This window comes from Artemia franciscana, chromosome 20 (genome assembly GCF_032884065.1).
Source record: "Artemia franciscana chromosome 20, ASM3288406v1, whole genome shotgun sequence".
NCBI classification, from domain to species: domain Eukaryota; kingdom Metazoa; phylum Arthropoda; class Branchiopoda; order Anostraca; family Artemiidae; genus Artemia; species Artemia franciscana.
In genome coordinates, this window is record NC_088882.1 from 23718058 (window position 1) to 23734463 (window position 16406).

Consider the following 16406-nt stretch of genomic DNA (forward strand, 5'->3'; position numbering starts at 1 on the left):
ATAATGTTATATATATATATATATATATATATATATATATATATATATATATATATATATATATATATATCTCCCTTAAGTTTTTGATATTTTTTCCATTTATGAAAAAAAGAAAGGTGGAAAAATTTCAAACATATTCTGTTTTCAGTAAAGTGCAAATTGTGTTCTGGGCTTGAGAAGGCCATAGTTTGTTTTGGAGTAGCTTAACATCCACCTAAATATTCCTAAAAGTCTCAACTTAATTTATTTAAATTCAAATTAAAACTGAGTACCATCAACCATTCCAGAAGCATCCTCTTAACAACCTGTGTAGCTATAGTGTTTTGATTTAAATCTATACAGTTTCAATATTGGCCAAATTTTCACCTTAATTCCCTTAGCTTTAGAAGCAGTAGAACAGGTAGTAATAGTAGTAGCAGCAGTAGAATTAACAGTAGTAGCCTTAGCTTTAATTGTAGCAGTAGTAATAATACTAGCAGTAATAGTAGTATGAGCAGAAGCAGTAGCATTAAGATGTAAACAGTGTCTTTTGGTTAGTTCAACATCCCCTAACAAGCCCTGTAAGTTTTAACTTCACGCTTTAACAAAGCAAGTCAATAGTGGTACAAATTTGGCATTACAGATTTCCGGGCCCATGTCTTGTTCTGGGTGTATTTTGCCGCTAAAATAATACTAATAAGCTCTTGTAACTAAAGGAGTAGAATTTCGCCTCTCTATTTTCGAAGAGGCCTCACCACACACATAAACAAAATTTATTTCTGTCATTAAGGCCGTGATTAAGTGAACTGATGGAACTCGAAAATCCCATAATAAAATTGAAAATTATATTTAAAAAGTACTCAAGTATTCATTGGCGGAAGATACAACTTTTAATATTAGGCCTTAGCTTCTTGAAGATGCTACAAAATTTTTTGCTAGGATTTTGTTTTATTTCCTCTAATTGCTTAGAAATCTTAGAAAATGACTAGCTCTTTTTCACAAGTGTACTCTATGAAGGATATCGCTTTTAGAACAAAATCGGTTATCATGAGCAGAAGACAATAACCTGTAAGATGATTGCAACCATTTTTTGATATATTTTCTTGTTTTTGGACAGTCCCATATAATATTTTCAGATGCCTGAAACTTTTACAAGTTTTTTGCCAGAAAGAATCGTTTCAAATCCCCCTAGAGACCAAATTGACAAGCTGGTATAATTAACCTGCTATTTCCGCCAATGAATAAGTGCTGTTTGAAGGGTTTTTGACAATCGACGGTATCTAGAGAATTGCGAGACAGAAGGCTACCCTAACTTCAATTTTGAAGCTGGAAGTTTTCAAGTTCACCTAATCACGGCCTTAAGACAGTTCCAAGACATGTTTCGTATAAAATAAATTATTGACGTATAATGCACTAAATGGTAGAATACATTTACTTTTATCATAATTTAATCGTGAAACCAAAAGACAGCACAAAGATTAACTTCTTTCTTTTCCACTTACTCCTTTTTTCAATCTGTTTAACCCTGGAAGTTTTTTGACAGAAATTTGTAGATGGTGTCGCATTCGATAAAATTTTACGTAAGCCACTAGGTGCTACAAAAGTGTCATGATCTAAGTTCTTTGTAAGGGTTTTTTCTTAGAAAGGAAATTCCCTTTCCGTCATCTACTTAATAAAATAAATATACCTTTATAAAATATTTTGAGAATAAAGTGTACAGATCAAGTGATGATATGATGCAAATCTGGGCTGCCTTTCGTTGGTATATGATATGGCCATTAAAACTATATTGAAGAGAGTTATCAGAAGAACTAAACGCATCTTCTGGTGAAGTTCTAAACGCATGGGAATCTGCAAGTTGAAAAAACCTTGAATTAGAGACTGGGCTGACCTAACAGACATTTAACTCAGGACAAAGTTAAAGAATCTTGATATTTCTGTGTAACAAAAACATCGATTTTTTGTTGCCTATTTTAAATTACAAGCATTGACCTGACCTTAGTTTTTCAGTATTTTAGTTGATGAATGGAACTAAAAAGATACCCAGTAATCAGTAGACAGAAGAAAGGTTCAGCTTGAAGCTGGTGCTTAACGTTTTTGCAGGGCTTGATTGGTTTCAGAGTTAAGACGACTCCATTGCAAAACTTGTGCTTTGTTGGTTGCTTTTGCATTAATATCCTGTGAGAATAAGAAATTGAAAAACATCAAACCTTGATTTTCTTGGCGGTTTCCCTTGATTTCTCCTTAGTTTTACATGCTTTTTCCTCGTCTTGAATAGCCAAGTCACAATATACTTCGTCCAGTGATAATCAAACTTGCACGCCAAGAAGGTGGGACACATGGATACAACTAGGTGTGTCCCCCCACCAACTAGGTGTTGGGGTGGCACGAAGCGCCAGCCCAACAGCTAGTATATATATATATATATATATATATATATATATATATATATATATATATATATATATATATATATATATATATATGCAAGTTAGGGGAAGGGGACTGATAAATTATTCTAACCTTACCTCCCCCTTCCTCCCTCTAATGTGCACATATAAAGTCCAAATTATTAAATTCCAATGCATTCTGTCAGCCGTCATTTGTCTTTGTGGCTATGAAACCGGTTTTCTCATATCTTACATTCAGTAAACTTTTTGACTGTGTTCGGTATAATACATAATTAAAGGGAATGGCCCTTTTTGAATTAGGCCTATTAGTAATTTCTCCAGCAAGAATCGTCAAACGTAACATGTCAAATGTGGACACAATGGAATGAAATTTTACACAAAAATACTTCTTTGCTACTGGCTTGCTTCTTATAAGCATGTCATATGTCACAAATACTAATAAACAGGAAAAAGTCGAAAATTTAAAAATTGGTGGGTAATGGGCCATTTCTTAAATCATTTTTGGATCAACAGATGGCAATGTATAAGAAATATCTGAAAATAAATTCATTAAAAAAAAGAATATTGTTGACCAGTTGGCTCCAACTTTTGAGCCACTTAGTGCTATTCCAGTTGCTATTTTATGGTTTGTTTTTCATTTTCCAGCCCCCTCCAAAAAGGTATCCACACCTAGAAAATATACTGCTCCTAGTTTGTGCATTGATGTTTCAGCTATTGCACCCGTGGCTACTGGAAAATTTGCATGTAATGGTTAGTCAATTATTCCTTTTGCACTATCTTCTTGCTTTTGTCTCTCCTTCTTTCTTTGCTTCCTATATCATCTTGTTTTAAGTCCTTTTTATTTTATTTTACTTTTTATTCTCCTCCCCTCTTAAGCTCTCTTTATCTCCAATAAGTTCATAAAAATTGAGTTTAGCAGTATATTTTTACATTCCGGTAGTCATGCTTTCGGACTCTTGTTTAATGATGATCTGGTTTGAATGATCTTGGGGCCCGTAAATGAATATTAAAAAGAAATAACTATTCTTATTTTTAACAATTTGATTGAGACTAGATTAATTTAATAGTGACTGTTTTGCTTCTTGACATTAAATTTGCCGTATTGTTCTGTTAAAACAACAAGTTTTCATTTGTTTCCATGGTTTAATATTTGGCTAAATTTAAAAAAGATATATTTTTCAAGACGCCAATTTATTAAAGAGAAGTAATTAGCAATATTGTAACCTGAAATGAGCAGAAACAGTCATAATAGAGATGAAAATGAAAACAAACAGATATTAATGTAAATACGACTATTACTGCTATTACTAACAATACACTACAGTACCTAGCTGCCTGAGGCCCGCACAGCAGCACAAGCTTCTCCTCTATAACAAACTATTTTAGTTAGAATTTCTTTTAAATCCTTTCTTATGATGTCTTTCCAACCCATTCGGGGATGAATCGCTTTTCGTCTGGTCCCAGATTGACGGCTAAAAGACACAATCTATATATATGATCACTCAAACGAGTACCAAAAAATCCTTCTTATTTATTTTTTTTGAAACATTTAATAGATCTTCCTTGGTCTTTTGAAGCCTTTCAGTCTTTACCCTTAGTCTATCAGAGTCATACTTCAACACTACTCTGACTTTGCTTCCAGTATTCTGATTTTAGTTTGCAGGCTAATCTCCCACACTTTTTTTGACTCATCAGTAATCTGTACACACATATTATGTTTTGATTTAGCTTAACTTTTCCCTCAGTGTTTCCTCGGACGTTTTTTTTTTTCAATATTCTCAGCCTCAGAAGTATTCGCTATAGAAGTAGTGGTTTTTGTGATAGTAGTAGTAGTAGTTGTGGTTATTGTAGAAGCAGCTGTCGTTGTTGGAGTAGTATCGTGCAAATATAGCCTTTTGGTCATCGATCATCTCCCTTTCCATCCCCGGAGAGTTCCAAGTTAATATGATTAGTCATTCCTGAGCTACGCCCTTTTGACTACCCATATACAAATAATATGTTTTGATTTAGTTCAACATTCCATGAAGGACTCATCCTAATGCCCTTCAGTTTTTGATAAAGTAGAAGTCAAACATGCATACCTTTTCTCAATAACATATACTATGTGTAAACAATGAACAAATTGCCTAACTTACAGCCCTTCCCTGGCCTCGGGAGGGTTGACATCCCCAAACGCACAATTACTAAACCTTTCAACAATGCTGAAGAAAAAAATGTATAAATTTTGTTTGTATGTTTGTTTTGGGAAATGATGGGTGGGGGGGGGGTGGTTGCTCTCAAATCACTTCGACTCTTAAAAAAGGCACTATAACTTCCGATTTCAAATCTAACAGGACCACTTGAATTTTATACGACCATCCATTCCATAATAGCCTTATATTCCCCCAGTGCAGAACTTAAAGCCCTTTCCCCAGGGCTCTGGGGGGGTTGTGTCAACCATGGAGACATCGTTCTATGTTCTTTGGACTATTTTAACCGAAATGGCCATTGCACAATTTCAGTCAGATGCGTTTGGTGAAAAGAAGGTTAGTGGGGGGAGGGGGCAAGTTTACCTCAAACACTTTTGACTTTGATAATAAATAAGGGCTTACCTTATTTACACTTTGAAAAACAATAATTGCTAGCTGGTAATCACGTAGCTCGCCTATGTTCAAAATATCATTCTTTCTAAAACACTCCGCAGTATTGTGACAGTTTTGAAATTCTCCTATGAGACGCAGTGCTTTGTTTTGTATTATTTGATTTCTTTTATAATTCATCATGAAATCACTTGCCCAAACAGAACAACCGTACGTGATGTAAGGGTGCACAATAGCACTGTATAACAGTTTGACAACTGCTACCGGGAACACTTTTTTCAGCCTCCTCATCACTCTCAATCCTCATCACTCCTATTTATTTACTATTTAATATTAATTATTTTACCCCCCTCCCCCTCCCCAAGGATTTTTTTTTCTTCCTCTTTTTTTGGGCGGGGGAAAGAAATGATTTAGCAGATTCATGGTGGTTAGAATTGCGGCCACAGTCAGGACTATTTTGTCTTAAGAGTGGCCGTTAATGGTAAATTGTTTGTTTAATTTATATGTTTTGGATGAAAATAAAAAAATGTCTATGTCTAAAAGGCAAAATGAACTTCCAGTTTCAATCAGATGAACCTCCTTTAAAGTTTATACAATAATTCCTTCCTGAAGAATCTTAAATGGCTCGTGGGTATAACTAACCACAGCCCAGGCTGTGATGGATTATATCAGCCCCAAAAGCCTTGTTGTATGATCTTCGGACTATTTTGAATAAATGAACTGTGTCAAAATTTCCATTGGATGCAACTCAGGAAAACAACACGTGTGTGTATGGAGGGGGGTAGCGGTGCTCCGATCATTTTGACTCTTAAAAAGAGCACTTGAACTCCTTATTACTAATCCAATGGGTTCCTTCTAAAGCATTAACGACCACCCCTTTCTATAAAAATCGCTTATGCCCCCAGGGCATAACTTACAACTCTTGTCCTGAGAATTCTGGGCGGGGAGGCTGTCTTCCTCACATGTAGTTGAAGAGTTAATTTCTAAACTCTTCAACTACGATGAACAAAATGGCTATCTCCAAGTTTTGATTGGAGGTGTTTGGAAAAATGTTGGACGTGGTGGGGATATTTGCTCTCAAATCAGTTTTGACTCTTAAAAAGGACGCTATAACTTCCAATTTCAAATCAAATGAGTCCCATCTGAAGTTTTTACGACCACCCGTTCCAAAAAAAACTTATATGTCCCCAGGACATAGCTTACAACCCTTTTCCGAGGACGCTGGAGGCTATATCAAGCCTAGAGGCATTGTTTAATGTTCTTTGGACTCTTGGACTTTTTGTTTAATGTTCTTTAGAGATTTTGAACAAAATCTCTATCCCACAATTTCAATCAGATGCATTTGGTGAAAAGAGGGGTTATTGTTGGGGGGGGGGGGGGGGTAGTTACCCTCCATCACTTTCGACGTTTAAAAGGGAATTAAAACTTTTAATGTTCAATTAATGAGTCTCCTTTAGAGTTAAACAACCATCCCTTCAGTAAAAACCTTAATTGCCCTCGGGGCATAACTTACAAATGATTGTATCAACCCCAAAGGCCTTGTTATATGATCTTTGGACTATTTTCAATAAAATGACTGTCTCAGAAGGATTTCTATTGGATGCATTTCGGGAAAACACGACGTTTGTGGGGAGGGGGGCTCGCTGCCCTCCGATCACTTTACTCTTAAAAAGGCACTATAAATTTTGATTGTTTGCCTGGGTGTGTCTTCCTCTTAGACAAATTTTCTGACCTTTCAATTACGATGAACAAAATTGCTATCCCCGGGCTTTGATTGTATATCTTTGTGAAAATGGTGGGCATAGGAGGGGGGCTGGTTGCTCTCAAGTTATTTTTTACTGTTAAAAAGGGCACTAGAACTTCTAATTTCAAATCATAAGAGCCACATCTGAAGTTTATACGATCATCCATACCATAAAAACCTCGTGTGTCCTCAGGGCATGACTTACAGCCCTATCTCTAGGGTGAAAGGGGGTTTTATCAACCCTAGAGGCATTGTTATATGTCCTTTGGGCTATTTGGAACAAAATATATATCTCACAGTTTCAATCAGATTTGTTTGGTGAAAAGAGGGGTAGTCCGGGGTGGGGACAGTTGGCTAGTTACCCTCCATCTCTTTTGACTCTGAAAAGGGGACTGGGACTTCCAATTTTCAACCAAATAAGCTTCCTCTAAAGTTGATTCAACCACCACTTCCATACAAACCTTAAATGCCCCCAGGGCATAACTTTTAACTCTTGCCCCTAGGCCCTGTGGTTTGTTTCAATCCAAAAAGCCTTGTTATATGATATTTAGATTGTTTTGAATAAAATGGCTATCTCAAAATTTCTCTTAGATATATTTCTGGACAATACAGCGGGTGTGTGTGGGGGGGGGGTCGCTGCCCTCCGATCACTTTGACTCTTAAGAAGGGCACTAAAGCATCTGATTGCCAATTTAATGATGGGAGATGGAGACAGAGCTTACTTGCTGCTTAACAAGTGGATTTAATGACGGAGCATGCGCACTGTTAAGCAATTGGGTTTGGGTGCGGGGTTTACACAGTGGATACCAAAAGTGGTTGGAACCAGAGGACACGTTCTTTTGACCAGAGTGGCGGAGCTTTCACACTTTTAACCAACGAGCTTCGAAGACTGAGCGTAAGGAGGATTGACCGGGGCGTCCCCGAATAAAAATTGGGAGTAAAAGGGATAGAGCGTGCTTATATTTATTAATCTAGGGATAGGGTAGTTTGAGTGAGATAGGCCCAAGAGCCTGACTTCGGTCCATTTCATCATTCAGATTGAAAGTCCTTGTATGAAACCTTTATTTCAGCAAGGTGTAACACGTCTACCTTTCTACTTAACTGTTTCTATGAAGCTTCTGTCATGGTAGAATATTTATGTGATTTAAAAGGCACAGGGGGCTATTCTCATTAGTGGAGCTCTTTTTTATTCTTAATAAAGAAAAATCTGTTGTTTAAGACAGAATCATAAAAAGACTCCCATCCATCAAGTAGCATCTTTGCTCGTGACAAAATATCGTGATTGCCCGGAGTAGCGTTTCCATCTTATTGAAACAATTGTTTTTTTTTAAATTGTATTTATTTAAAAAAAAATTTATCATATCTTTGGCACTTTTATAGAAATCTCTCTTCAAAAACCGAGATTTCTGAGAAAGGAAATTTGCTTTTTTGTGTATTTGATCTTAATCTTTTGATTTTTTTTATGTGGAAGTCGTCTGTTCAGATTTTTTGGCTATTAATTATTTGCTTGCTTTTCTATTCTCTCTCTTTCCGTTTCACGTTCTCTTTGTTTATCTTTTTTTCTCTCTTCTGCATAGTCTCCCCTCTCCCCCCTCCCATAGGATTAGCCAAATATAGGACTTTGTTGTTTTTGTCTTGATCCTTTTGTCTTTTTTCTTGGAACCTTCTAATTTTAGAGTTTTGTTTTGGTTATTAGTTCTGGGCTTTTTGATTTATTTTTTTTGCCCGTTATTTTCTTGAATTGAATTCTAGCGTCTAATGATACCCAATCATGGAAGTCAAGCTCAGGAGGCCAAGAATTGATGTCGACCAAACAAAGTCAGGTGTTCTCAGATGAAAGCTGTGAAGAAGTGAGTAGCATACTCTTACGCCTTAAAGGTTTTTATTTTGAATCGTAAAATAATTCTCACTCGGGTCATAAAAAGTGAAGGTGTTCAACGGAAACTTTTTTCAGTGTGCCTAAAACTTTTCAAAGTATTCTGATGATATGAAGAAAAGAGACCTACATTTTTGTTGATCTGTTTAGAGAAGGAGTAAGAGGAGAAGTTGATTACCAAAGAGAAGTAAGACTAACGCTCCCTGTGCCTTCTAAAGACCAGGAAATGTTCTGCACTAAACTGAAAACAACTTTAGTCCCGGCCTTTTTAAATATTTATTTCTTATAACATAAAAAACGTCGCCATTATAACCAAGATTACTGGAATGAACAAATGAATTTAGATTGACAGTTTAGTATATACTGTTAGTCATTCCTGAAAGTCGTAATAATTTTGAGTTTTTATAAAGTTGCAATTATCAAAGAGAAAACTATTTAAAATAAATTTGTAATATATTTTTTTAAAGTAAATATTTAAAATTTATTTTGTTTAGTAAAGTGTAAATTATGTTCTAGTCTTTAGAAGGCAAAGAGAGTAGCCCTATTCCTGCAAGTGGGAGTTTTTGCACGTTTTGGGTTTGACTTGGTTTTTATGGCACTTGGTATTTACCAAGTGACATATAGTGATCGCAAATTCTGTCGGTCTGTCTGTCCCGGTTTTGCTAGTTTAGGCACTTTCAGATAAGCTAGGACGATGATTTTCCTTTTAAATCAATCTATTGATTCTTAGAATTTTGTTAGAGCTCATGCCATATGAGCTCTTTGCTCTTGGCTCTTCCAACCTCGTCACAAGTGCCATTTGAGCTCTTAGCTCTTGTTATTGTAATTTCTGTTTGTTTTGGGTTTCATTTATTCACTTGCGTGATTTGTGGTAGTTTTATTCTTGGAAATTATTTGACTTTATTTCTGCTTATACATGGTTTACTTCATCTCTTTACTTTTCTCTGAATATAGTTTTTTTTAAAATTAAGTTCTGTTCGTATTTAAATGACATGTGGTCTTTTTTTTATGATTGGTAAGAAACCAATATTTTCAATATTTTCGGTTTTTCTCTATAAAAATCAAGGTGTTGGCTTGCAATTTTTAATAAGTCGTACTATAATGCTTTGCATTTATGGATACGGGGTAAAATATATGGGTTGAAAATCTACATAATCTTTGGGGTTCTATAGGGCTTACAGAAATACCAAAAACAAGAAGAACAATAGGGATTTTTTTATGACAGTGGGAAACAAATTAGAATGAATATTTCGGCCCTGTGTCCAAGGGCCGTCCTCAGCAATACAAATAAGAAACAAACAACTTACAAGAGGATAAAATCAATAAAACTAAAATGAACAGTTTTTCAAAACAGTCCCAGCATCCTTACCTCAGCGAAGTTCAACCAGGACTCAAAAAAATTAAAATTAAATAAAAATTAAAAAAAAATTAAAAAATTCCCTATTATTCTTCTTGTTTTTGGTGTTTGTGATGGAAAGGTAGTGTGGTCTTCGTCGTTAATTGCTAACAGAAATCTGACCTCCATCATGTTACAACGTTGAGTATTGACAAATATTAATGAACAATCCCCTTTCATATGCCCTGAAAGTTTTGACTTCATTTCCTTAAGGTTTACAGACATATCATATATACACCCTATTGACAACCTTGGATGTACATACTGCATTTTGACTTAGTTCTATTTTCCACTCTACAAGCCCTGATGATTTTAGCTTAATATCCTGAGCCGTTCCCGAGATGTCGTAGATATGCCCTTTCAACAGAATTTGATGCATGGTGGGTCTTTTGATTTAGTTTAACATCCCCGAAATTATGCCCTGAAATTTTAAGCCCTGACGATTTTAGCTTAATATCCTGAGCCGTTCCTGAGATATCGTAGATATGCCCTTTCAACAGAATTTGATGCATGGTGGGTCTTTTGATTTAGTTTAACATCCCCGAAATTATGCCCTGAAATTTTAAGCCCTGACGATTTTAGTTTAATATCCTGAGCCGTTCCTGAGATATCGTAGATATGCCCTTTCAACAGAATTTGACTCATGGTGGGTCTTTTGATTTAGTTTAACATCCCCGAAATTATGCCCTGAAATTTTAAGCCCTGACGATTTTAGCTTAATATCCTGAATCGTTCCTGAGATATCGTAGATATGCCCTTTCAACAGAATTTGATGCATGGTGGGTCTTTTGATTTAGTTTAACATCCCCGAAATTATGCTCTGAAATTCTAACGTAATGAAACCCTGACACCCTTTCGACAATTTGGATGCATATGATTTATTTTGATTTAGTTTTAAATCCCCATCAGCTTTCCCTAAGATTGAAATTAATATCTTATTTTTTTCCTGAGATTTGCTGGTTTGACAACCTGGTTGCACTTAGACTCCTTTAGTTTAGTTCAATAGTAATAGTAAATATAAAATGCTCTGAAAATTTCAAAGTAACACCCTTAGCTGTTTCTGGTGTATTGCAAATAAGTATTTTTGACAATCTCGATACACATAGAACCTTTGGATTTGGTCTTATACCCTCCTAAACCTTCCCTAAAAAATAAAACTTAATGCCCTATTCTGTTCCTGAGTCATCGTATATATGCTATTTTGACAACCTGGCTGTAACTATTTTCGATTATTTGAATAGTAGCAATAATTGTAGTAAAAATATTTATGAAGAGGGTATTTTCAAATTGGTTGAGAGGTATGATACGATGTTGAAAAATAGATTAAAGTATGTACTGTCTGAAAATAAATCTACTTTTTTGAAAAATCTTTCGTTTTGTACTTGTGTTCATGCGGACCTTACTTAAAAAATATTCCTCATATATTAGTAGCCCTGAAAGTTTTATTTTAATTCTTTAAGGGGCTGCTGATAATCCGCATGTACCTAGTTGTTATTTTCTTATTCAGTTCGAAATTCCCCCAAATGCCATGTACTTTTGAAACAGGTACTAAGTTGAAACTTTCAGGAAATGTTAAGGGGACGAAATCAGAAGACAGTGTCTCAAGAACATTTAGGGTTTTTAAGTTGAAAGTTTTAGAGAAACTTCAGATAACAGTGTCGGAGAGGGGGGGGGAGGTTGAATTTAAAGATACTATACTCATCGTAGTTGTCGGAAGGATATATCTGGAACTTCTAAGCAACGATTAAGATTATTAAGTTCAAACTTTTAGGAAATGTCGATAGAGATGTTGAACTAAACTAGAAGGCGCTTGGTAGATCCAGGTTGTCAAAATAGGATGTATGCAGGGCCGTATCTAGGACTCTTGTTCGGGGAATGCAGGATTTACGAAAAACACTTTTAAAACGGCGCAAAGTTTGTTTACATTCATTTTTTGTAACTTTTTTAAGAGTCGGACGCAGATATCTAGAAAGGTTGTAACTATGTACAATCCCCCCTCCCTAGATATGGTCCTACATATATGCAATATCCCATGAACAGTTAAAGGTATCAAGTGAAAATAATTGTAGCGTTTTGAGGGGATCTTTGAATATAATGAAAATGTCATTTGTGCATTCCGGCTGTCAGAAAGGCTTGTCTGTATTGTTTCTGGGACTTCTAATGGTATTAGTTTGAAACTTTCAAGAGACGTTCAGGGAGATGTAGAATTAAATCAATATGTGTTATATAGTTCTTGATTTTCAGTATGGTGTTTGCAATTTCCACGAACGGTAAGGTTACCAAACAAAAATTTTCGGGGAATGTGGAGTAGGATGTTGAAATAAATTAAAGGATTTCTATGTGCACCGAAATATCCGAAAAATGATTAGGTATGAAGTTTGATCCTTCAGGAATGTTGAGAGGGATGTTGAACTCAAGCAGAAGAGATTATGTGGATCCGGTTCTTCAGAATGGCATATTTTCAACACTACCCTCTGTTACATTCTTACGTCCAAGTCACGAATAAAAGGATTTAAAGAGTCAGAAAATAAAGAGAGCTGAGTAAAGCCTCTGATAAGTATGTATTCTCTTATCCCATTTTCATTCATTTGTAATCTTTTGAGCACTCTCCAAGGAGGTTTCTTTTGAGTATAATATCTATAAACTGTTATTCTCCTTGCTGTTAGAACCGTTCTTGATTTGGCCAAAAAACCTTGTGTTTTCGGCCAAAAAAAACCTGCAAAACCGGAGAAGTATTCATAATATTGACCAAAAATAAAACTGGCTATCAAACACCGAACAAAAGTAATAAGAAAAATACTTCCCGTTTTTAAAACAAAAATAAAGAGTCATAATAAAACTTAAGACAAGCAGATATAACAGGAATTACTACTAATATGAGTTTGTCTACTGCCCCCCTCCTAACCGTAAATTATTTAAGGTCTCTTGCTTCATTTATGTTTTATTAAAAACTACATATATTTACTAGTTTGATTTTATTTTTCAAAACATCGAAAACAACATCACTATAAGATTAACAATAAAAGTGACTGGAAACAACTGATGAAAATAAAATGAATGTTTAAGAATTAACTGTATTAATTACTGGAAACATCAACAATTCAATATTGCATTTAACCGTCATTTCCCAGCAATGTTATATTCATAAGAGTTGCTTAAAATATATATGATTTTCTGTAAAGTAGAAATGGCGCAATGTATTTTATAGAGGTTTTTGGTTAGGATTGGGTGGGGGGGGGCTTTTTTATTTGTCGAACTCCTGTTTGTAGTAATTTCTGTTCCTTTAAGTCTAACTTGAGTGTTCATTTTAATTTTTATCGTTTTATAAATTGTTTACTTACCTATTGCTCGTCTTCATTATCTTCGTGTTTGATGTGATAATATTTTATTTTAGTTTCAGTTTGTTTTGGGTTCCATTTAGTCTTTGATAGTAATTTTAGATCAATTTAAATTTGAACTATTTAAGGACTATATTTCTGCTACTAGAATTAGGGAGAAAATTAATATATCAGAAGCAATAATATTTTTTGCAATTAAACAACAGCTTAAATATATCGAAACTAGTAATATTACAGCAGCTTTTATTTGATAATTTTTAAAACCCATCGGAAATAGAAATGTTTAAATAACTGTCTCCCTTGACGGTTATTACTGGAAATGTTTATAATTTTTTGTTGTAATTAAACAACAACTTAAATAAATCGAAATAAGTAAAATTACAGCAGCTTTTATTTGATAATTTTTTAAACCCGTCGGAAATGGAAATGTTTATAATTTTTTGTTGTAATTAAACAACAGCTTAAATAAATCGAAATTAGGAAAATTACAGCAGCTTTTATTTGATAATTTTTAAAACCCATCGGGAATGGAAATGTTTAAATAACCGTCTCCATTGACGGTTATTGCTGGAAATGTTTATATATATATATATATATATATATATATATATATATATATATATATATATATATATATATATATATATATATATATGTATATATATGACACTTTCAGTGATTGATGGGGGTGATTTCGATAGACTTACAAAGGAAAGTACGTATGGGCATAGGCACTACATACTTTACACCCTTATTTGGGCACTAAATATTCCCTATACAACAGACAGGATACCTTATTTGAACTGTAATTATTGCTTATATGTGGGCCACTTACCTACTTGCATAACCATACCAGAGAGGGTACATCATTAGCGTAATCCAGCCGACATCTCAGTTTCAAGTACTTGTCTGAAGATGATTAACAAAAGAAAGTAAACCGCTTCATTTGGTTTTAAATTGGACTAATAAAATTTATCATATAGTATTGAACTTTACATGACACCATCTATAATATTGAAGCATTGTAACCGCTTTATCATCATATTAATGGGAATGAGTGCTTATATCAACGCTTCTCTAAGAGGGAGCTTATGGTCATCCATGCTCCACCTCCAAGGGCCCCAGTGCCCTTCCTCAAACCTCAAACACCCGCTCAGACACAGTCACAAGTGGTATACTAGAGTCTGAAATATGTGAATTAGGTTTTTACCAAAGTCTGAGAGAGATGGATTAAATTCCTTTTAGATTAAGAAACATACAAAGTGAGAATTTATCAAGATTCAGTCAAACCCAGACATTACAACGGGCTCACGAGCGTTATACTAAAGTCTGAAATCGATGAATTTGGTTTTTACCCATTTCTGAGAAAGATGAAATGTAGTGAACACTGAGTCTGTGAGTTGGTAGTAGTGAATACTACTACCAGCTCTCAAGGGGTATACTAGAGTCTGAAATAGATGGATTAGATATTTACCGAATCCGAGAGAGATGAATCGAATTCTTTTTACAGTAGAGACATATGAACTGCGCATTTATCAAAATTCAATCAGACGCAGACACTACTATCTACTTTTAAGTGGTATACTAGAGTCTGAAATAGATGAATTTGGTTTTTATCAAAGTCGGAGAGAGAGTTAGAGATGTATGAAATGGAAAGTGATCAAATGTCAGTCAAACACAGACACTACTAACAGCTCAAAATTTATCTACTAGTGTCTGGATAGGTGAATTCGGTTCTGTATTGAAGTCTGAGACAGATGGATCAGATTCTTTTTAGAGTTAGAGACATATGAAGTGGGAAATTATCAAGACTCATTCAAACACAAACAGTACTACCAGCTCACAAGTGTGATGGTACTAGAGTCTGAAATAGGTGAATTAGGTTTTTTACTAAAGTCTGAGAGTGATGAATTGGATTCTTTTTAGAGATAGAGACATATGAAGTAAGAATTTATGAAGGCTCAGTCAGACACTGACACTACTATTAGCTCACAAATGGTATGCTACTCGAATACTATGTTGTAATAAAAATGTGTAACTATTTTGTTCTTTTTAGAGTTAGAGACATAGAAGTGAGAATTTATCAAGATTCAGTCAAACGCTAAAATCACCTCACAAGTAGTATACTAGAGTCTGAAAAAGGTCAATTAGTTTTTTTTTACCAAAGTCTAAGAGAGATGAATCGGATTGTTTTTAGAGTTAAAGACATGTGAAGTGGGTATTATCAATATTCAGTGACACACAGATACTAGTACTAGGTCGCAAGTGATATACTAGAGTCTGAATAGGTTAATTCAGTTTTTGTCAAAGTCTGAGAGAGATGAATCAGATTCAGTCAGACAAAGACGCTACTATCAAGTTACAAGTGGCATAATAGGGTCCGAAATAAACGAATTCGGTTTTCACCAAAGTCGGACAGAGATGAATTGGACCTTTTTTTGGAGTTAGAGACATACAAAGTGCGAAATTATCAAGATTCAGTCAACCACAGACACTAATATCAGCTCAAAGGTGATATACTAGAGTCTGAAATTGGTGAATTAGGTTTTTTACCAAAGTATGAGAGAGAAGAATAGGATTATTTTTAGAGTTAAATAAATATGAAGGGGGAAATTACCAAGTTTCAGTCAAACACGGACACTAATATCAGCTCACAAGTCATATACTAGTGTCTGATATAGGCTAATTAGGTTTTTATCAAAGTCGGAGGGGGATTAATCGGATTCTTTCAGAATTAGAAACGTATGAAATGAGAATTTATCAAGATTCAGTCAGACTCAGACACTACTACCAGCTTACAAGTGGCGTACTAGAGTCTGAAATAGATGAATTAGGTTTTACCAAAGTCTGAGTGAGATAAATTAAATTCTTTTTAGAGTTAGAGACATATGAAGTGTGAATTGATAAAGACACAGACACTACTATGAACTCACAAGTGAAACTTGAACCTGAAATAGATGAAGTTGGTTTTACCTAAGTCCGAGAGAGATGAGTCGGATCCTTTTTAGGATTAAAGACAAAGTGGGAATTTATCAAGATTCAGTCGGACTCAGACACCAGTGGTTTCCACCAGTGGTTTCCAC

At 34.8% G+C, this 16406-nt stretch overlaps 1 protein-coding gene across 2 annotated transcripts in view; it reads left to right on the plus strand.

Moving 5' to 3' along the window:
- LOC136039932 (uncharacterized) overlaps positions 1 to 16406 on the plus strand; it is a 67569-nt gene that overhangs the window by 20078 nt on the left and 31085 nt on the right. The window contains exons 2-3 of one of the 2 annotated variants that reach the window (XM_065723925.1): positions 3036 to 3140; positions 8466 to 8563. In XM_065723925.1, coding sequence (XP_065579997.1) covers positions 3036 to 3140; positions 8466 to 8563 — 203 coding nt within the window. The remainder of the gene's footprint in view (positions 1 to 3035; positions 3141 to 8465; positions 8564 to 16406) is intronic. The other variant, XM_065723926.1, reaches the window with a different exon arrangement.